This window comes from Sesamum indicum, linkage group LG11 (assembly GCF_000512975.1).
Source record: "Sesamum indicum cultivar Zhongzhi No. 13 linkage group LG11, S_indicum_v1.0, whole genome shotgun sequence".
NCBI lineage: Eukaryota > Viridiplantae > Streptophyta > Magnoliopsida > Lamiales > Pedaliaceae > Sesamum > Sesamum indicum.
The window spans coordinates 9,115,232-9,138,885 of NC_026155.1; the positions used below are offsets into that span (position 1 = coordinate 9,115,232).

The following is a 23,654-nucleotide window of genomic DNA, read 5'->3' on the forward strand; positions in this document are numbered from 1 at the left end:
TTCCCCCCCCCCATAGTGTAGCCCACAGGTAACTCAAAATCCAAATCACTTATCTGCTTTGTCACCCGTTCCAACCTCTCTTCTATAAAGATGCTACAAAACAAAACAAAGATATAATTAAGAGCATGTGAAGAAAAATTGCTGCATTTTCTCAGTTTTTGGACAGTACAAAATAACAAAATACATTTTGCCAATAGAGTGAAGAAAACAAAATATATTTAATATAGTTGTTAAAAATGGCCAAAAATCAGGCAACTGAATCTTAACATTAAGTAAACACGGGTTTAGAAGATCCTGCTATTTACAGTCTGAAAATCCATTCCTGAAATCAAAAAAATAATCCAGTGATCTAGAATCTTACCCACCCAACAATGTAGTGTGCACCAGAAAGCAGAAAGCAAGACAAGTTAGGATCTAGTGATTTAGAATCTTACCCACTCCAACTAAATCTTACCTTGTAGGCGAACTCAAATCAAGTTGATATTGATGGACTTAACAGAACTCAAAATCAATTACAACATAAAAAATTAAATTGACAAGAAAAAGAGAATCATCCATCAGAAGATCTCAAGGACGAATTTAAATCCATTCATGGCTTTTCATGAACTTAATAAGAAACTAGCAATTAAAGTGCACATTAGTAGATCTCAAGGACGAATTTAAATTCTCATTATATTTGTTTAATTAAATAAAAAAGGAGGAAGATAAAATTTAATAACTGATCAAGATGGATAAAATCGATTGGTCAAAAAGAATGGTTATTTTGTGAAGAAATGAATATATTTGAGGACATTTTAGTCCATACACAGTTTGCAACACTCTAAGGATCTCCTATTTAGTATAGATAAACTGGTGTATTTTTCTCATAATTGTTCCATTAGCGATTCACTAATCCCAGGTAATCTCCCACCACCTCTCTGCAGGTAGTATTCTTATTTAGTCCCTCCACTGGTAGGAGAAGAAAGCAGGAGTTTTTGCATTTTGCACTGGGAGCCAGTAAATGAATCAGTCATAAAGTAACTCCAGCGTCATACTCAGGAGTGTTCACACCTTATCAAGGAACTCCTGAATTATTAGTATTTTCCAACTGGAAAGAATTACATGTAGGATAGTGGACAAAGCATTTACAGACCTATTCAACACGCCAAAATGCAGCTCAAAAAATGGAAGCCTGGAAAGAATGCAATAACAACGGCGTGTGGTTAAGATATGGCGGCTTAGACTTGAGCAAAAAGATTGCCGATTCACTGTGGAAATCAATCCAGATGGCTTTTGTATAATTTCTTCAACCAACACGCAGCAACCATAAAGAGCTGAAGCGTCAGCTACCTGGAAGCAAAAGATAAAGCTATTGACTCTGAACAAGAAATAGAAAATTCATACTACGCACGACACGTTAAATAGAGATATATCTTTTATGCCGGCTAAAAGTGCATCCACGAATGTCAGAGAAGTTTAATTTCTCCATAGCCAAAAAAAGGATTTGTTCCAACTAAAGAATATGGACAAACAGTGAAAACCCCCAAAAGCAATCAAACCAGAAGAAAACTCTGAAAACCTCTTATTTTTCCAACTAATGATCAGATCAGCGAATGTTCCGCAGGTGGTAACTTATAACTTACACATTATTTTTCTCGGACATGATTTCAACATTTCTTACCCTACAATGTTCATGTGGATAACTCACAAGATCAATTCAACATTAACTATATTCTTGTCCAAGAAAGTCAGTAGATATCAGCATACAACAACTCAGCAATTACCAAGCAAACAAATGGATCTCTGCATATTTAGCACTAGAACCAGCAAGCAAACAACTGGATCTGAAAAACTCCATGAAGAACACAACACTTAGCATAAATAGATAAGAGAGACTAAATTCAGTTCCCTAAAAGGCAGCTGACTTCCTAACAAAAAGCTACTGGAAAGATGAAGTTGAAATATTTTGTTCATTATCTCAAAATAAGAATAGGGTTATTAAGCAATCAGAATAATTTATTCAAAATACCACTTCATTCCAATGTACCAAAATCACGGCACTGAAGTTGATATCTGTTGCTCATCAATCAAAGCATTATGCTATTAAGCAATCAGAGCAATTCATCCAAAATCAGATAAGAAGCCATCACTTGGAGACAACATCACCACACCATAATGAAGAGGCTTGATTGCTCTGAGGTAAGGACCCTGAACAACATTGTGCTCTGAATATGGAAGGTCCACTAAGCAAAATACAAGATAAGGAACTCATTCATTGACTCCAAATAAGGATGTAGTTAGTAACTTGCGGGAATTAAAAAATTAACAACCAAGAAGTGTAACATTGAACACAACATGTTGCTCCAACTAGAAGCAGCCACTAGTGAGAACTGTCCACCCAAAAAGTATCCATATAAAATAAAATCAAGCAAAAACTATATAGAAAAAGATGATTGATGAGAACCAAAATTCAATGATGAAAGCATGGAACAAAATGCAAAATCATAAACAAAAGAACAGTTTTCTGCATACCTGTAGCCGGAAGACAAAGGACAAATCACTCTGTTTGAGATGCTCCTGTGAATATAGCACCAAATAATTCAAACGACGTCAGCAAAAAAGCAAAAAATTGAAATCGCACTACGCACTTCTAGGAAAGATTTCTGCATTATGATGATTGTACTGTGGTAATAAAAAGATAGAGATCAGGAAAAGATTCCCTACCCAAAGTCCTTTTATGTTTTTTTGAATTTTTCTTTTTTGGCTAAGGCCCTAACAGACTTTCATAACCTAAATCAAATATATACCCTCATCACAATTCCCAGAAAAAAAAAATGTCATTAAAAATGAAAAACGAAAAAGAGGATAAAAACAAAAGGCTGCATGTGAGAATATGGACAACATGTTAGGTAGACTTCTCCAGAAATCTGCAAATGTCTTCCACCCAGAATAGTTATACTGACAGATGATCACAAGTTTCAAATTGAATATAAGTCCCTATTTTAGGTTTTAGGTACATTCTAGTTTTATCAAAAGAACCACCAACTAAATTTTTGACACAATAACTTTTCTTGACTTGCCTCAGAGCTAACCCATCACAACTCAAGCAAAGAGCAGTGACTTCAAGTACCTGTCCAAGGAGCATCTCATTCAACTCACTCATTGATGGAGTTCTCTCAATAGCATTCACCTGTAATCAGGATAAATTTTAGAAACTCATATCAACAAGAAACAGATCAGCGCAGATATTAGATTGATCAGCCTCTAGATAGGTGAAGTTAGATGAGGGATAGGTCCTATCTTTCCTATTCTTTTAGACTATCTGCTAGTGCAACCAAGTACTGCCAAGACTTCCCTTTATTATGTAACTAGCAAAAAAGCGGCTTACGGACACACAGGCTCACTTCTGAGTCAACAAGGATTCACCCAGATAACCATTGATATTCTCAAGTACCAGAAACTCAGTTTTAAGCTAATAAGCTAATGAATTAACAAGTACAGAAAATTTTAAACCTGGAAAACAATTGTTTAATGTAGCTTATGGAGAGACTTCCAGACAATTTCATACACAGGAAAGAATTAGAGAATGCATAGCCAATAAAAAACGCTTAAAAAAATAAAAAGCATCAAGCAACTGTAATTTGGACAGCTTCTTTAGAAATGGACTTTAATCTTTGTTAAAAACTAAAAATCACAGTCGCCAGAAATGCAGTTAACTGGCTTCATCCTTTCTTCTACCCCCCAAGAAACCTGTTAAACTGATTTGTTAACCGGAATATAATTGCAAGGATGTCAGACCAAAATATAGACCATATCACTACCCAGGAAGAGGATAATGAAAACATACATGCAAGTTAAACAGACTCAAAGACCAATAACAACAAATAATTAAGATATCTCGAACCCACCTCTACTCCTGCAGGAAAGCAGAAAGACAGGAGATCCTTGTGTTTAAGAGGCAGCTGTTTTTCTGGAGGGTAAACAAACAAGACCTGAAATCCAGAAAAAAGGACCTTTTGCATTAATATAATCATTTTTTAGTAGTTATTCTGCCATGAAAGCATAAATTATGGTGGCAAAAACACAAAACAGCACCTGAGGTTCAAGGTTAGGTTCTATACGAGACTGATTCTGACCACAAATTGCATTTCGAAATCTCCCTGAACCTTCAAATTTTCTAGCAAAGTACATACTTTGAAGTGCTTCAACATCAGAATTAGGAGGAAGTCCCAGAACGACGACACTTTCAAAAAGCTTTGAGGGTTCCTTGCAAACTCTGTGATCCTGCTAACTTTGGTAACATAATTATACATGAAAACCTCAAGTGCATACTTTCCTATTTAAATGATAATAGCATGCATGCTGATTTTCGGCTACAACTCTCTCCAATCATGTAATCGTTTATCTTCATTTAGGGAATAAGTGCATGGATTAAGTTATAATGAAATTGGAAATATCCAAACTATATATGAAAGATACCCAAAAAAGAGGGGGAAGTTGCTAAAATTACTTCTACGCAAAAGCTCTTATGTTTTTTTTCATGTTTGGATTTCCTTTTATACCAACAAAAATTGTAATGAGAACCAACGGGAGACTAGGCTCACTAGACATATGGAAATAATGGTAAACTAATGAGAAGAGAGCCTACCAGCAACTGTAATTGAAAATTAGCCCATTGACGTTTTTGACTAGTTAGTATTTCTGGGTTGTAAGATCCACTTTTCACTTCAGGAGGTTTAGATAGGCCCTTTAGTATTCTTGAAACTTGGTGCTGAAGTTTGTGAAGCTGGGTGCCACGTTCATCTTTCGATGAAAATACCACAGAAGGTCGTGGAGAACGAACAGCAGCTGCTGCTGCAGCAACAGCTCTGGCAACATCTTCAGTTGTTTGCATGAAGAATGAGGAACTCCAACTAGAGCTACCTGACTCTTCACCTTTCTCCATCTCTTGAAATTCTTCTCTCCTGCAAATACATGTTGATATGAACATTGAAACAAGGCATGAATGCAACTAACTTTGATTTGGTGACTTGAAAATCCCTAATTCTGGAGAAGGAGGTTTTTTTGGTCAACCCAAAGTGACCAACACCATAATGCTTCCCAATGATAATAAGAAAGCAAAACTAAGAGTTACGGTGCCTCCGTTATTCTTTTTCTTTGAAAAACACAAACATTTTCAACCTAAATCTCCAGAAGTAATTTACGAAAGAGAGCATTGTGAATCTCTTCAAGCCCATATTCTATTTGTAGAATACCAGTGATCATTTATGCATTTGTGTGGGTAGGTGTGTGAATCTGAGTCTAGTGGATGGGATGGGTGTTATATCTAAATGACAAGCCAACCGATACAATTCCATCCACGTTAATTGTCGCTAAGAATTAGTAGAAGACTTCACACAATCAGTTAGAAATATAAAGAGCTTTGTAGACCATCCATAGCTCCCAACACACAATGACCAATAACTTAAGGTCACAAAAAAGCACCTCTCATTTATCTTTCACCGTTTTGCTTCATAATACACTGCCTCAACTAGAACTTCATGAATGTCAATTTCGCCTTCCTACTCTGGTTCCCGTTTCTCCTCCACCACAATAACCTACCTTAAACTCCTCGACACAAACCACCTCTCAGCAATACTAAAAAGAAAACAACAAAAGCAATAATTGGAAAAAAAAAAAAAAGAAAAGAAAAGAAAAGGAGTACAGAATAGAAAGTCGTAAAATTGAGCATCAATCTGCCTCTGAGGAATTACTGGCAAACTACATAGAGCAACACTTAGTTCACTGAAAATCACTTGAATTTATACGTTTATAGTAATACAAATAGATTTTGAGCTCGTGACGAAACCCACAACCTCCAAAAGTAATTTCCTAAATCCACAAAGAAGATCACAGTTTTCCACCTCAGGTGAGCCAATTAACAACCGAATTCCTCGTGATTCAAGCTAAAGCCTCCAGCTTATATCTCACAAAAATAAGATCAAAATCAACCCCGTAACGTAAAACGCCAGAACATTCCCAACTGAAACTAAAAATAATCACAAAGCCAGAATCAGAACAAATGCCATAAACAAACACACACACGCGCACACGCACACAAAAAAAAAAGAAAAAGGATGGCCAAAAATTTCACCTCAACTATAATCTTTCTGGAGAAAGAACGAGGTGACAAAATCCGGAAACCTACGCTACGCGTATATATAATATAGGTCGGAACTCGGGATAGAAAAAGAAGCTAGAGAGAGAGAGAGAGAGCTCAGGCGCCCACAACGAAGATGGAGAGAGAAAGCTGGTCGGTTTTCAAGAATGATCAGTTGAAAAAACGAAGAAAAGAAACCCCCCCAAAACCAAACCAGCAGAGTGCATGAATTACAAAATTTATCACAATCCCTTTCACTCCACTGCTTTGTTGGGGGTGGTAGGGGTATGAGTATGGGTATTTTTCAGACTGATCCTACTATGAGAAAGTCCAGCAGAGAAAGGAGTCAAGGATGTGTTTGGTTGGACACACTGCTCCTCGTCATCATGCTAAAATATTAGTACACTAACATGGGCCTCGACTACTTTTTACTTTGCTTACACAAATTTCCCAATAAAATATTACACGCCAAGTACTACTTGACTTGTTACGCTTCTCATCACCAATTTTGCCTTGAATAACTAAGCTAGCTGTGAAACCATACTTGATATTAAACGCTGAGTAACGTATAACTATTTTTTTAAGTAATTTATGATCCTATGAATATGTATTGATCCGCGACTCTGATTGAGATCGAAGCCACTTAAATTTTTATTTATAATAAAAAAATTATAATAATTGTTAATAATTTATTATGAATGTATCTTTTCTTAGTGTAATTGTAACAGTATTTATACTATTATTAAATATTTAATTATGGGGAAAAAGTATATCTAAAAAGTGAGTATATTAATATAGTCGTATTGAAATATAAAGTGGATCAAAATCATTCCTCGTCATAGCAATCTTGGCTTCTAACTTTTACCTGACTTGGATTGACTCCTTCCTAGACTAAGTTTTTTGGCTTCTCCCCTTTCTTTTGCTTTTTTTGATCATTTTAAGGAAAATGAAAGATAACTTTACGTAGAATAATAATAATAATAGTAAAACAGACAAATATTGTGTCGATTAAGTAGTACTATGGAACATCCTGCAGTAACAAGAACATAAATGTCTTATGCAGACAATAGTTTTATATTGATTACAAACAAAAAGTTTAAACAGCTTACAAGCTTTAATGACTCCTCTTATTGTCTTAACAATACAAAATCGTATGGCTCCTCTCTATGAGATTGGAGTCAAAGCAGACAATACATGGCTATGGGACTGGTTAGGTTGAAATCTCCTCCCTCTTGAGGTGTCTTGATAGGATAAAATCATGATACTTATACAAAATTAAAGCGAATAATACCTAATGAAATGGAGCACCGATCAAGTCGCAAGTCAATCAACACTTTATGTATTATTAAAATGTTATCCAAATTTCAAATATACAGTAAAATGTTAAAAAAAAAATTAATCATTGATCAATTTTGCATTTTACTATTAGTTAATATCCTTTGAGAGCTCAATTTTTTAAGATTATCCATACAAAAAATAATAATAACAATATGTGTAAGGAAATTGTAATCCAAAACTCCAACACCCAAACACCCCAAATATTAGTTTGATTTGATTTGCTTGATAATAAAGAAGAAAACAACTTTTGCAAAGACGAGGGGACAAACTGAAGCTGAAAGCCTTTCCGGTCGGTAGGAGTCCCGCCAAACAGACCCTAGTCTTGTTTCATTTTTCTTAATGCATTTTCATGATTATTCTCCTAAAATATTTTCACTTCTTAAATCCAATTAAAATTACCAAATGTTCATCTGCTAAGTGCCTCCGGATCATCTGGCAGAAGAGGAATTTACAAGTTTTTCTAACATACGACGAGGGATCTAAACGTAATTGTTGCATTGGTTTTAGAACAGATACAATTTAAAAAGAAAAAAGAAAAAAACAAATCTCTCATGACACGAACACATTTACACCTTATTTTGATAAAATAATTTTTCAACTTACATATTTTTTCCAAATGAAATACCAAATCAACACGTTGTCAAATTTTCACAAATAATTCTCTAAGTTAAACACATTTAGTGAATATTTCGTCCAAATGAAAATAAATAAAATATAATACTTTATCTTAAATTTTCCCGAGAAAAGGAAAAAAAATGTGAATATGTAGAGAAAATAAATTATTGATTAATTCCGTGTTTGGTAGAGCCGTTGACTAATTAGTCAAAGGTAGAGAGAGAGATCATTGTCACATGGATGGATCCATCATCCAAGGTAGTATAGATTAATAAATTTTTAATAACATATAGGATAAATTACAATAAAATTTAATAAAATTATAAATACATTCTTATTATTTAAAAAATATAAATATTATTAAAGTTCAAAATTATATAATAATACATTTATAATGAACTGTCACGACGAATATTTATTAATTAATTATTAACATTAAAAAGTATTTATAAATTTTAAATAATAAAAAAATAATTATAATTATCATGAATTTCGACGAACTCGTTGGAATTTATGTATTATATATATATATATATATATATATATATATTATATGAGTTTTGCTTGGCGAGGGAAGTGGCTTTTTAGTCATAGCTTCCGGTGCAACTTTGCTTCTTCTTCTTCAGAATTTTGACTGCAAATAACGTGTCCCTCTCCCTTCCACTTGCGTTGACAAATTTCTCTCTCTCTCTCTCTCTACTCTGCACACTCTTCTTCTCATCGGACATTACGTTTATCAGAGTCAGACAATTGATAACAAACTGTTATTATTATTTCTTAGGATGATATTTTTTAGCGTAAGATTTTGATTATATTACTTTAAAATTTTATTTACATCTCCTGAAATTTATTGTTTATATTTGACTATTTTTCATTAAAATTTCAACAAAAAATATTAATATTAGCTAAAAAAAATTATATAAATTTTATATTTTATCTCTCGTTTAATGTTTCATGTATATTTTTGCACGTATAAAGAAAAAAATATAAAAATATTAACCTAATCTCACATATATATTACATTTATCCATTTTAAGTATAAAAATATACATGAAATATTAAATGAAGGGCAATATTAAAATTAATATAAATTTTTTTGTTAGCGTTAGCAGTTTTCGTCCAAACTCTAACGGAAGGATGTCAAATATAGAAAAGAATTTCAAGAGAAAGTATAAATATAACGTGTTGATTTATATATTTTATTTTATTTATAATATATTTTAAAACATAAAAAATATATATTATATACGTATGAAAACAACGTATCACGAGAGTAGACTAATATAATTAAGTGGCATGACGTAGATATAGACTAAATGGGCCATGCTTTGTCTCAAAAAGAAGGGCAATAAGTGATGAAACATCAATTAGGGATAAGAGAGTATTATAACTACATCTCCTATTAGCCATCATGACGTAGATTCTTGCTTTATCACAACATCCTCCATTAACTTGAGTGGCTCAAGACACCCCACCCCCACCCCCACCCCCCCCCCACCAAAAAATTAAAAATAAAAACTTAATGAAATAAAATAAAATAAAGTGGTTATCAAAAGACAATATAGCATATTAAATATTACCAAAAGGAAGTGATTAATTAACATTTAATATTATATATATAGGTAATTCGAGAGTCGAGATCGAATTAATTCGTCCTTATCTCAAATAATTCATATTTAGATAAGATCGTCGTTTTGTACTATTGTTTATGACACAATAATGTTTTAATTAATCTTCCCTGTAAATTTATCATATACTATATTTTCTATTGAGAGGAGAACTTAAGATTTATTAGTCACTCAAACTTTTTATCCGTAACCAATGTGAGACGCTTGCCTGTATCACTTATTTTTTGTTTCTTTATAAGGATAATAGTATGTTGTACTTCCATGACTGTGATAGGGTATAACGATATTTTCTCTCTTATCAGCGGTATAATGGACAAAATCATTTCAAACCACACCCACCATAAACATACGCATTCCACCACGACTTAAACTTATCAAACTTTTCCCCGTAAACACCCTATTTGCCCAACAACTACTTTTAAAAATTGTGACGATCCAGAACAAAAAAAAAAATATTTCATCGGCATGATATACATAAATGTATAACCGTAGAAATTAAGAATTACGTAGCCTTAAATTAAGATTAATCGTTGAATCCGAATATAGCACAAAACGATGAATAACATTAATTAGTAGTAGGGATTGAGATAATTAGGGCACGAGCAAGATTTAGATGCTAAATCATTAATATTCCAGTTTAAGAAATGGAAAATTTCATACCGTGTGATGAAGGTCTATGCTATTTAGTGTTGATTTCCCTAATGCCCCAAGACTTGGGGATTTTAGGGATGGTAACAGATTGAGTTTGGCATGGGTTTGACAAAATTTGAGACGCAATCAATTCAGATTTTTTAGGATTTGAATTTTGGATCTGACGGGTTAGATTCGTTAGACTCGATTTAAATTCAAAAAATATTAAAAAAGATTTTAGACTCTAAAATTTTAAATCTTTCAAAATATATGTTATTTATGTCTACATCAAAACTTAAACTATTTTAAATTATTGTTTTAATTTAAAAAGTATTATTTTTATGTGTTGTAGTAAGTACATGTGACATTTATACAATTATTTTTCATATTTATATAAGTATGATTCATATGAATATATATATATATATACATATATATAAAATGTAAAAGGTAAAAAGATATTAAAAAAATTTGGATCCAAGTAGATTCGGATCTAAAATACTAATCTGGACCAGTTCGAAACCCTAATAGGACTTGAAAACCCACTCTTTTCAGATTTGGACTCATTATCATCTCTAATTAGTACCGAGTTACTTCGTTTGTTGATCAAACTTGTTAAATTTATATTTCGTTAAGTTCTTATCAGACCTAAATAATTATATACTGATGTAATTAGATTTAAATATTATCCTTTTTCATTTGAAATGTAGAATGTAAAAGTATTTATTTAATAAAAAATAAATTCTCCTAATTGCAGAATTACTCTCTAACTCAAAGCAATTTGTTGGACAGAGCCCATTCTGTTTGAGGCCTTGACCTATATAGCCTGGGCCTTTGACAATTAAAACTCCTCTCTGGAGGGTTCAAAGCCACAAGTAGGAAAGTTTGGCTTATAAAATAGGGTAAATTACAACTGCCTTATTTAAAATTTAACATGATTTATTATTTAAAATTTTATAAATATTCTATTGGATAAAAAATTATTATATAGTCTTTAGATGGTGAGGTGGATATTACTAGTTTATTCTTACTAAAGTCTTTTAAAAAATAAAAAATAAATCTAAAAAAAATTAAGAGTGGATAAAATAAATAATCAACAGGTATATCAGTCTATAAAAATATTTTTAAATTTTTTAAGAAATATACAAAATCTTAATCTACAGTCCAAAAGAGTATTTTGGTCAGTTCACCACAAAAATTGAATAAAAACGTAATAGAAATTAATGGAATTGGCTCGTTGTTAAACGGGCACTAAGATTATGGGGTAATTATAATTTTTCAAATAACGATAACGTATTTATAATTATGTCAGATCTCAAAAAAAATATTGTAATTTACTCTATAAAAAATATTAGTAATAACAGCACTTGGTAAGAGTTTCTGATCCAAAATAAACATCTAACAATTAACAAGTGATGAGCATAATACATGTAATCAGCAAGTGAAGTCCTGTACTGGAATTCTACTTTATGTTATTTCATTGTTATTAAAAGTTAATTATTATTAATTGATATTTTGATGTAATATAATGAAAAGTTATGTCACAGATTTACACAGCATGATCCCTATTATTTGAAATTTTACACTCAATATTAATAAAATTATCAGATATAATATGTCTATTTATGGACTTATTATAAAATATCCATTCAGGTATACAATAATTTTTATGAATAATTACGTATACACTCTATACAAATCACACTTTTCTTTTTAAAAAAATAATTATATATATACCCATTAGAAGTATCAATATATACACAAATCACCAATATTTTTTGAAAAATTACACGTATATTTTAAAAAATATCAACATAATTACACAAATTATCTTTACTTTTTTACTATTTGGGATTATTTCTGTAAGTACATCGAAGATAGAATAAATTATATTTTGTCATCCGAACTACGATCGTTTTAACTTTGACATCTAATTTTTTTTTTTTTTTTGGTGTGTGTGTGTCAACTTACCCTATCAACTTTATGAAATTTTGCACTTTGCAATTCATAACTATTTTTCTACCAAGTTTTTTATAAAAAAAATATCACATGCAATGCACATGTGATATTTAATGGTTATGTGATGTGATATTTTTCACATATGCACAACATGTGATGTTTTTTCCATGATTTTAATTTTTATTATTAAAAAAAAAAAGATAAAGAAAGAATAGGACCACAGGCACTAACTAAAACTCCAAAAATGGTCAACGCGCATAATGATTCATCCATCCATTCATCACACACACACACACACACACACACACTGTCCGTCCATCACCACCAATACCATTAAACATCATCAACGTTCACATGGAAATCGTGCCCAAATCAAAACCCACTTCGACATTTCCAACTTCAACAACAGTTCGGTCCACCTCCTCTATTCTATGCTCTCCTCCGCCCCACCGTCCACAACTACTCCTTTAAATACCTCATCTCCTCCACACACCAGAAAATATAAGTGAAGAACTCAGACACAGACTCCTTTCATCTCCAGCACTAGAGTATTCAAAGCGCATCAATGGCGGAAACAGCAACTGATCCGGCAACTCCATCTCTCTTCTCCCCTTACAAGATGGGCAAGTTCGATCTTTCCCACAGGTGCTCAACTTTCCTCCAAAAGCGTGCTTCTCGTTTTCCTGCTCGCGACTCGTACTTGATACTATTTCTAATCCGCAAAATTATTCGGAGCTTGACTGAAAATTTTTGTTTGCAGAGTGGTACTGGCGCCAATGACTAGATGCAGAGCTCTGAACAACGTCCCCAACTCTGCCCTCGTCGAGTACTACACCCAAAGAGCCACCAACGGCGGATTTCTCATCACGGAGGGCACCATGATCTCCCCGACGGCTGCGGGGTAATTTCGTAATTTCTGTGTCTGATCATAATGGGAAATTGAATTATTAAAGCTTTTGGGGGGGACCCGCACCCGTTTAAACAGTACTTGATTGGGTGATATTTTTAACTCTTGGGGGAATGGTGGGGCCCGCGCAGGTTCCCTCACGTGCCGGGGATATTCAACAAGGAGCAAGTGGAGGCGTGGAAGCACGTGGTTGGTGCGGTGCATGCTAAGGGTACTGTTATATTCTGTCAGCTGTGGCACGTTGGCCGGGCATCTCATCAAGGTACTATACATCAATTTCAAATGATGTGGTGCTTACAACTAGATTTTCCCCAAAAATTTTCATTGTGTTCTTCATTTTTCCCCTTCAATTTGAAAATAAATGTTTGATAGCTCTTGATATTCATAATAATCATGTTTCATATGTCATTCATCCTACAATATTATTATCTTCATAGCCGTCGAAAACAAATCAATAATAAAGACCATCGAAATATAATAGTGAATAAATAATATAATTACACTGACAGGACCCATATAAATAATATCACGGGTAAATTATATTTATACTTCTGAAATTTATCAAAATTATAAATACATCTCCATTAAATTATAAACAGTCTTACATGCAATTCCATTTAGTAGGGTTTACTCTGTTTTATAAATGTTGGATGTATTATTCAAAAATTCATGTTTCTTAGAACATGAGGTGCTCCATTGAAAGCCATGTAAAAATTGTATGAACCATTTGTTAGGCCAAAAGGGTAAAAAAGGGCTATAAAATGAAAAATGGCTTGTTTATCCAAAAATTGAAATATAAAATTTGACCACAAAGTATAATAAACCATAATATTTAACTTTCTCAATTTTTTAAAATATTACAATTTGAGAAACTGATTGAATTATAGTCAAAGTTTTATAAGTGGTATTTTTAGAATATCACATATTAAATTTGCTGAAATTCTACTGGTGGAGTTAAATTGGAGATCTGCAAAAATGTTATGATTGAATCTGGAATTATCGGGTTAAAATGAGCAAATACCCTCTTATAGAAAAAGAATTAATAAATTATCACTCGTGTTTCAAAAATAAAACAAATTACCACCTATCGATGGTTGAGATAGGAGGATAATTTATTTTTTTTTCAAAACACAGGGAATAATTTGCTATCTTATTTTTCACATGGAATTTTTTACTCATTTCTCATATCACATAGAGATAAATTGCAATTTTTGATGGAATTATCTTCAGAACTCAGATGGCTTAGACGGCAATATTTGTGTGAGAAAATGATGATAATTCAAGCATTGAACAAGCATTTCACCTTTATATACTATTGTTTCAAACTTAATGATTTCTGGATGATGCAAACAGCACTTCAGCCGGGTGGAATTACCCCAATATCATCCACGAACAAGCCAATATCAAGGAGGTGGAGAGTGCTAATGCCTGATGGAACTCATGAGATTTATCCCAAGCCACGCAAATTGGAAACTTATGAAATACCTGAGCTCGTTGAACACTATCGCCAGGCCGCAATAAATGCCATTGAAGCAGGTCAGTCAATTTTATACGACGGCAATTCATGACGTGCTTCCTTTTAGAATAGTACGTGAGCAATCACCATGCAAGAATGCATGTTCAATTGTTTCCTCATATAAGCACGCATTCTCACTCTATATTTGAACTTCCCAAAATGCCTGGAAAAGTGCACGTGATCATGTCAATCTGGTGCACATGTCACCTACACTTTTTCAACCATTTTAGAAACTTGCGGCCTGTTTTGTCTTCACTGAGCGAATTTTTGCAAGGTACAGAAAAGAACTTTCAAAATGGATTCCTATCGGACTAAAATCGCCACCTTCCCATACATAACTAAATTGTACTTTTCCCCTTACAAAAATTATAGATGCAAGCTTCAAGATAGAAAATTTTTATCCATATCAGGACCGAACCAAATCAATTGTGTGATATACTTGCCATATGATCGGTTACTTTTTTCTGAACTGTTCACCAACTGCACGACGTTGCAATTGCCATATACTTAGTTAAAGTTCGGTCAAACTCGAGTTGAATTAAAGTATTCAAGACATACCCTCATTGTGACTTGGATACAAACTAACAGTTTTCTCTTATTCTCATCTCAAACTAGTTACATGCTGGTTAGGCGTGACATTTGTGGAGTCATTATTCTGATTCCTTTTGTTAAAGCATGAATCGCATAGGTGATCTTTCAAGTTAAACAATTCGATTTATGTCGTGAAATATACACATGTATATTGCTTTACAGGGATGAGAAAACAAGGAAAATCTCCCACAGGCTTTAAGATAATTATCATGAAAAATGACATTGCATTACACTATCTCAGATGTCTTTACTCTAAAGCCACTAAGTACCACACATTGCATATTTTGATCACCGCAGACTAAGATCCATGTAAATGAACAGGTTTTGATGGTGTTGAGATCCATGGGGCTCATGGTTACCTCATCGATCAATTTATGAAGGATGGGATCAATGAGCGGACCGATGAGTACGGTGGATCCCTGGAGAACCGCTGCAAATTCATAATGCAAGTAGTTCAAGCAGTTGTTTCGGCTGTTGGGGCTGACCGAGTCGGTGTCAGAATTTCACCTGCAATCGATCATCTCGACGCAATGGACTCGGATCCACTCAGCCTAGGCCTAGCAGTAATCGAGAGACTCAACAAGCTCCAAACAGATTGTGGAGCAAGACTCACTTATCTACACGTGACTCAGCCTCGATACACTGCCTATGGGCAGACAGAGTCGGGCAGCCACGGGAATGCAGAAGAGGAGGCCCGTTTCATGAGAACTTGGCGAAGGGCTTATCAGGGAACATTCATCTGCAGTGGTGGATTCACTAGGCAGCTAGGAATTGAAGCCGTGGCCGAGGGTGATGCCGACTTGGTTGCATATGGCCGGTTATTCATTTCAAACCCGGATTTAGTTCTGAGACTCAAGCTCAATGCACCTTTAAATAAGTATATCCGGGCTACCTTCTACACCCATGATCCTGTTGTCGGTTACACTGACTACCCTTTCCTGAATTTACCCAAATCGCGCCTGTAAATCAGGATGTACATTATCATTTTTGGAGGTGAAAGCTTCCTTATCAGCATGGGCAGAGGAAAATCTGTGTATTTCTGTTGTGTACCCTAATAGTAATGTCATGCAGCTGGCTATCTTCTACACGTCAAGTCCTTTAACAATAGTCTGTTTATGCAAAGAGTTTGCCACTTTGCCAGTCAGAATCTTGGGTAATATTGTTGTAAGAGTAAATACTGTTAGCTTGAGAAAAAGGTTTTAACTTCTCTATTCAGATCTATCTTTTGCGCCAATTACAAGAAAATTATGTGACATATGCGTGGTCTCTTTTGGAACCATGTTTACTTTGGACAGTGAGAGTAAATTATATCTACATTCTCTAACCTAATCGAAATTAAAAGTGCATAAGTAATCAAATACATTTGCTCTTTTACGACGGAAAGGAAAAAGAAGAAATATTAAATAAAATTTGGCAATGCTCAAAATAGATAATAACACCATGTACCCATTTTGTTTTTTTCTCATCATCTCTGTGTATCATTTTTTCATATCGTCATATCTAGCTGTCTTTTCACCTCTTTGTTGCCGACAATCTTCACTTTAAAATAGTGCAACACTGATGAAGACTAGAGATACCTTACCTTGATCTTATTATGAACTGTATTGTATAAGTCATGCTCTAGGCAAGATTCAATTGAAAAAGTCAGAGTGCCGGGCTGACCTTGGTTTTATACTCCGATGGTCAAATCAGTTGAGAGATCACGTTCTTATGATTGGAAGAAAGCAGTTAATAAACAAGATTTTAGATAATCTCATAGCTAAACATTGACGAAGTATTTATAGCAATTACCCAACAGTATAGACACAAGTGTGACTCACATGATCATACCACGTTTCTTGCAATTCATTGTTGTTATTCAAGGCCCTTCTGGGGCTGCTTGGGTTGGGCTCCTGACGCCCATTGAGTAATGACTATGGCTGTTGGGTCATTTCTGGCTTGGGGCTTGGCTTCCTGCTACATGGGCCCATCTATTCCGGGCTTTTGGGAAAAGTTTGGGCCATATTAGATTACAGGCCCTATCATACCTTAAGTTTTTTTTAAATGATACGTTAGTTTGAAAAAATGATCAAATTACAGTTAAAATTTTATTAGTGGTATTTTTTAAATATAATAAAAAAAACTCGTTTGAACCCCATTGAATGAAATTGCATGTAAAATAAAACAAACCTTGGGTAATTATAATTAGACCAAATATTAGTGACGTACAAGTTTAGTTTTTGGACATCTTGGTATTATTTTTTACAAGAGTTTGATTCACTTCTAAAAACAAATTATTAAAGAAAAAAAATCAAATTATATAAATTGGTTCAAGAATTCTCTCCCTTCCAATCACTCTTGAAAATGAGAATCATTTTGAATCTTTTGATTGCATAATTATCCTATTCTTCCCATTTGGTAAAATGTTTTAATAACTAAAATTCTTGGAAAATAACATTTCATCTTATAAATATGTCCTAAAATTAGATAAAAACACATGAGAAATTAAAGATGGTTTTCTACATTATCATAATTGAAGCCGCTATTTTCAATATACTTGCTTGTATCAATCAAATCGTGAGAGGTCTGCACGGTAAGAAATGATTAGAACCACCTTAAAAAGATTCGATAATAACCATTTGATGCTTAAATTACATGGATTATAAGGAGAAAATATTTAAGATTGTAAGAAATGTTAGGACAACAAAAACTTGCACCTAGGACTTGGAGGACGGTTGTCTATAAATTTTTCATAGTTGTACGATTTCATATAAATCGCAGATACAAAAATGGTTGAATGATCATGCCGAGTTCATATATATTAGGATTTTGGAGGTATCAGGCCAAATCTTAATGATTGGAACCGAATAGCAAGGATTCAGAGCTGTTCGCTATTTAAAAATGAGATAATAAAGTAGGTTTTGGCACGATTTACACTTTATCGTTAAGAGAGAGTGTGTGTGTGTGATGAATCCGCACAAGAAATTGAAGTAAATAAATCAATTAAATGTATGAAAGTCCAAAAAAGAAATAATAACAGAAATAGATATATAAACAAACATTTTAGCAATGTCAGATGGATCGTCCCAAATTAATGCCGGAGAAGATAGGGAAGCCGTAAGCTCCACACATTGCTCAGCCGAAAGGATTAAACAGCTGACCTACAGATGTCAATTGTCCCTTTGTGCATATAACATTTCCATCATTCTTCTCTTTTTCTTCTCATCATTTCTAACTCATGGACCACTAGATTTTTATATAAACATATAAATATAAATAAATTATTATAAGATATGGAAAATTTTAATTGTTCTCAAATTTTTAATTCTTTGAAAATTTTGGAAAAATCCATATTTTTGGTCCCATATATTATGATATTATGGACTTTTTTAATTTAATCTTATTTATTACGATCTTTTCATATTGCATCCCATAAGTTAGAAATGTTGTCATTTTCAGTCCTCATGTGACTTTCCGTTCAATAATTAACGGAGAAGTCATGGGGCCGTTAGTCCAGCACGATTTTGAACTAACAGCCTCGTAACTTCTCCGTTAATTATTGAATGAAAAAACTACTTGAGGACTAAAAGTACTAAAAAAACCTAACTTATGGGATGTAATATGAGATAATCGTAATAAACGAGACTAAATAAAAAATAAGCCTAGTTAATTTATAGGATTAAAAATGTTGTTTCCCCTACAATATAATCTATCTGGGCAACTAAATCATCGTAGGCTATGTGATCGGGGATTGAATTTAGGGTTTGAAATTCGATTTTTTTTCTTTTAACCCAATACACTAGAAAAAAATATAATTTTTTTTATTATTGTTAATTATTATGGCCACAAAAAAATTATTGTAAAGATAAATTAATCATGGCTCCGCAACGACCAGTAGCTGTTATTTCTGCTAGTGAAGCCAAAACATTAGCCATAGTTAAAATCATGAAAAATATTTTGACCATAACTAAAAATAATAGAAATATTGAGTGATCGTGATAAATTAAAATTAAAATTTTTCACATTAAATTTTGTTTGATCATAATTAATAGAATTGATTCATCATAATTTTTACATCGTGGTTATTTAGAGTGCAACAAAAATAATTTTTTTTATAATAGTGAGAGTATGTTTTCTAATAAGTGAGGGTCGGATATGTAGCTAACTACTTGCACGTGCAGGATTAATTGTATTTCACTCCCTATAAAAATACGAATATATAAGCGAAGAATCTTCTCCGACAAAAAACAAAAGAAAATTATGACAACATACGTAAATTTTTAAAACAGAAACTCACTCCAAAACTGTCTTTCCTTCTCTACATATTTTTTTTCAGGGGAAATTTTTACCTATTATTATTTTTTAATGGCCGAATCGATTGAAAGGAATAGTGAATGATGGAATGCAACAATATTAATTAATTGATTAATGTAAAACTATATCTATAAAATCATGAGTTGCTTTCATTGTGTGATTACTTAATTATGTATATATGTTGATTGCTAACAGATGATGGTTGCTTTCCAGGTAGGTATATACACACAAACAGACACACACGTACGGTATATATACATCGTATAATCCATGAAAAGCTACAGAATTAATGCAGGAGAGTTGGTGGGATATATATATATGTATGTATGTATGTATCAAGAAAGTATATATATACTAAATTATGTGCAGTAATTAGCAGGGAATACTTGTACTATTTAGATTTGTTAGTATTTCACTTTTATATTTTCTTACAAGTTTAAATATATTTTTGGTCCCATAATTTAGGAAATTTGACATTTTCATCCTTTAATTTTTTAAGGTAGCATTTTGGTTTTTTTTTTTTTTTTTTAATTTTTATAATTTTTGTCTTTTTTTTTTACAAGTTCACCTTTTTCACTGGAATAATGTATATGCCTCTCATGTGACAATTTAAAAATGAGGCTTTTGTTCCTATTGGCTCATTCTGCCAATATTTCTGTCCTTTAATTTTTTAGGATATCATTTTGATCCATATTTTTTTAATTTTTTAATTTCATTTTTTTCCCTCTGAAGTTCACCCTTCTCTCTTGTTTGCGGTGAACTCGAGTGAACAAAAGAATTAAAATCACAAAATTTAAAAAATTATAAAACTAAAATACTATTCTAAAAAGTTAAATAATAAAAATGCCAAATTAGTAATCTCATTTACATAACAAAAACACATATGTTATAAATACATAGAGTATCAGCAGCTGCATTACAAAACACTAATATGGATTGTTACAGTACAATTTTGCATGTAAATACGGTAGAGAAAGAAAAATGTTGAAGAGTATGGGTCCTTTAACATTGGGATAGTTCTCCACTTCTGCAGAATATGCCCCTCTCTCTCTCTCTCTCTCTCTCGCACACACTTTTGTACATTAAAAGAGGATTCTTGTTTTCTTGCAGACAAAAGATGGGAGTAGTCACATGCATCACTGCACACAAATTCTGTCTTTTCCTCTTCTTGCTCCATAAAAATCTTATTTGATCGAAATAAATTAATCACATAATTTTATACTTGTTGTATAATTAATTTTTTTAATTATATAATAATCATACGATGAGTGTATTATATTATTTGTTCATATATGGCCAAATCTGATATTGAGTGAGTAAATTCCTCCTCCATGCATGCTCTCTCACTACCCTTCCAACTGTTGCATGGCAAATATCTTGCAACCAACCTCCCCAAAATATCTTCACACACTCTATATAAACCCTATTAACAGTTGCATTCCACAAACCATTTCTCAAGATATCAACAACTTAGTGATTTGAAAGCAAAGAATTTTGACCTATTTACAATGTATCTTCCATACTTGTTCTTCTTCTCCCTCCTCCTCGCCGCCTCCTCCAATGCCCTTGTCCAGGACTTCTGCGTGGCGGACCTGTCCCTTCCTGCCGGCCCCGCTGGCTATCCCTGCAAGAAGGCCGCCTCAGTCACTGCTGACGACTTCGCTTACCACGGCCTTGCTACCGCCGGGAACACCTCCAACATCATCAGCGCTTTCGTGACGCCTGCTTTTGATGCCCAGTTCCCCGGCGTGAACGGGCTGGGAGTTTCCATAGCCCGCCTGGACCTGGGGGTGGGCGGCGTCATTCCCCTCCACACCCACCCCGCGGCCTCGGAGATCCTGGTGGTCATCGAGGGAACAATATGCGCGGGATTAATCTCGTCGTTCGACAATGTTGTGTACCTGAAGACGTTGAACAAGGGGGACGTCATGGTGTTTCCTCAGGGTCTCCTCCATTTCCAGATAAACTCCGGTAAGACTCCGGCGCTGGCGTTCGTCAGCTTCAGCGGTCCGAACCCGGGGCTGCAAATCTTGGATTTCGCTCTGTTTAAGAACGATTTCCCGACGGAGCTGGTGGCAAAGACCACGTTCTTGGACGTGGCCCAGATCAAGAAGCTCAAGGCTGTTCTTGGGGGCACTAACTAGAATTAGAGTACATGATTAGAAAATTAAAGCAGCAGCATTTTGATTTGGTGTTACGTTGGTTATTAAAATTCAAATGTAATTGTTTTTCCGCAGGTTGATTGATGTTTTCGTTGGTTTGTTCGGATTTGTGTTCATTGGGATAGGGAAATGTGTTTGTGAATGTTTCGATGAGTGTATTTCTGTTCAATTGTTTGTAATAATTGTTGAGTTCAATTTTCCGGATACTGGTAAGGGTAAGTTAGCTTTTTTTTCCGCATAATGCACGTTTTAATTTCTTTTTTCCCATTTAGATTGAGTTTTTTAATTTTAATGCAATCATATTTATTTTTTTTCTTAAAGGATCCTAATGAGTTAATCACTATATGATTAAGAAATAATAAGTAATTATAGGATTGGGTTCCGTTGTATTTGTCTACTGTTATAGTTATTTTTTATTTTTTTTCTGTAATGTATTTTTTTAATTCGATTTAAAATTATTATATTAATTTTTGAGTTTGAATATATATACTAAAAAAAATTTACTATTTTCTAAAGAGACGTATAAATGATTAATGTTAATTATGGTTATATAAAAATTAAAACAAAATTAAGTTTATCTACTATGGTAAAAATATTTATCATGAATAGCTTCATTAGCAAAAACTACACCCAACAAACGTTGTGTGGTTGTCGCTAATGACTACTAGAAGAAATATAACATTTAATATCATCGTGGTTAAAAGTAAATAGACGTAGTAAATAACTATTGACCACGGTCACTTAATAGTTGTTAGCCGTGATTTTTGCAAGTGTGGCTAAAATATTTGTCATGACAAAAACTGTAGGCAATAGTAAATTCTTTTTTGGTGGACTATTTATTACGACTATTTATTTTTAACCATAACAATTAGTTATGGTTAAATATTAGGATCAATTACAATGGGTTTTCATGAGGTTTTTGTCACAAGTACAAATACATCATTGTTATTTGAAAAATTACAAATATCATTTAAAATTAACGATTATTTAATAAATACCCCTATAATAGGCTGTTATGAGGAGGTATTTGTTAGACGATCGTTAAATATCAGGGGATATTTGTAATTTTTTTTAAATAACGAACGAATAATATAATTATGACAAATCTCATAAAAATTTATTATAATTTACTCTAAAATGTTATATTTCTTACAGTAAATGTGATGAATCGTTTTTTATGAAAACAATAAGATAAAATAATAGGTAAAAAGATCTTCTTTCAAATTTTACACGGCGAGGGTAAGAAGAGGAGGACAACATCCCACGACGATGTTAAATCATTACAACTTTGGGATAACCTTATCTTCTTCAAATGTAATTTTTGTCCAATTGGAAACATTATCCAGTACTACTACTCGGAATTTGATCAGATTTTGGGCCTATTACTCATATTTGGGCCTAGACTTTGGCCCAGTTTATATCCTCTTGGACTTTCATTTCATTTTGCAAATATTTAAAATAAACACTTATCAACTTATTACTAAAAGTAAATTAAAAATAGTGGTTTTGTATTATAGATTGTGATTTTAAACTGTTTAAATTGAATTGCTTTTACATCACAAGAACTTCCTATCACTTAGGCAACCACTTCAGAAAAATTGAATTTTTGCTATACTATAAACCACGACGGCTTAAAAATTATGGTAAAGTTACTATTAACCATTTTTAAATAAATTAAAGCAAAAACTTAAATTTTACCACGATCAATTAATTTTTGCCGTAGCTTTTGGCCAAGCTTTTGGCCATAGCCAACATATTTGTCATAGTTTTTGTCATGGCTAAGTTTTAGCAGAAACAACAGTCGATGACCGTTACGAAACTGTGATTAATTTGTATTTGCAACAGTTTTCTTCTTTTGACTATAGTAATTAACTGTAATGAAAAATTATATTTTTTT

The 23,654-nt window shown here is 33.1% G+C and overlaps 3 protein-coding genes across 3 annotated transcripts in view; 2 read left to right on the forward strand and 1 right to left on the reverse strand.

Annotated features, from left to right (window-relative positions):
• LOC105173672 overlaps window positions 1–6,476 on the reverse strand; it is a 13,958-nt gene extending 7,482 nt beyond the window's left edge. Inside the window, exons 1-8 of the mRNA XM_011095516.2 lie at window positions 6,113–6,476; window positions 4,628–4,943; window positions 4,075–4,263; window positions 3,888–3,971; window positions 3,110–3,169; window positions 2,512–2,556; window positions 1,133–1,329; window positions 1–93 (exon numbers count right to left, since the gene is read on the reverse strand). The exon at window positions 1–93 is cut by the window's left edge and continues 345 nt beyond it. Of these exons, the coding sequence (XP_011093818.1) occupies window positions 1–93; window positions 1,133–1,329; window positions 2,512–2,556; window positions 3,110–3,169; window positions 3,888–3,971; window positions 4,075–4,263; window positions 4,628–4,924 (965 nt within the window). The 5' untranslated portion in view covers window positions 4,925–4,943; window positions 6,113–6,476. The remainder of the gene's footprint in view (window positions 94–1,132; window positions 1,330–2,511; window positions 2,557–3,109; window positions 3,170–3,887; window positions 3,972–4,074; window positions 4,264–4,627; window positions 4,944–6,112) is intronic.
• On the forward strand, window positions 12,562–16,521 carry LOC105173673 (12-oxophytodienoate reductase 3). The gene is made up of 5 exons (XM_011095519.2): window positions 12,562–12,933; window positions 13,049–13,189; window positions 13,327–13,457; window positions 14,549–14,731; window positions 15,624–16,521. The coding sequence occupies exons 1-5, from the start codon at window positions 12,854–12,856 to the stop codon at window positions 16,265–16,267; spliced, it is 1,179 nt and encodes a 392-aa protein (XP_011093821.1). The 5' UTR covers window positions 12,562–12,853; the 3' UTR covers window positions 16,268–16,521.
• LOC105173675 (auxin-binding protein ABP19a) lies at window positions 21,021–21,980 on the forward strand. The gene has a single exon (XM_011095520.2). The coding sequence runs from the start codon at window positions 21,104–21,106 to the stop codon at window positions 21,737–21,739; it is 636 nt and encodes a 211-aa protein (XP_011093822.1). The 5' UTR covers window positions 21,021–21,103; the 3' UTR covers window positions 21,740–21,980.

Excerpts from the sequence above, each read along its gene's own strand:
- LOC105173673 (XM_011095519.2), top strand. The coding sequence starts at position 12,854 with ATGGCGGAAACAGCAACTGATCCGGCAACTCCATCTCTCTTCTCCCCT. Across the intron at positions 12,934-13,048 it reads AAGTTCGATCTTTCCCACAG|AGTGGTACTGGCGCCAATGA; the intron begins GTGCTCAACTTT and ends TTTTGTTTGCAG. Across the intron at positions 13,190-13,326 it reads ATCTCCCCGACGGCTGCGGG|GTTCCCTCACGTGCCGGGGA; the intron begins GTAATTTCGTAA and ends GGGCCCGCGCAG.
- LOC105173675 (XM_011095520.2), top strand. The coding sequence starts at position 21,104 with ATGTATCTTCCATACTTGTTCTTCTTCTCCCTCCTCCTCGCCGCCTCC.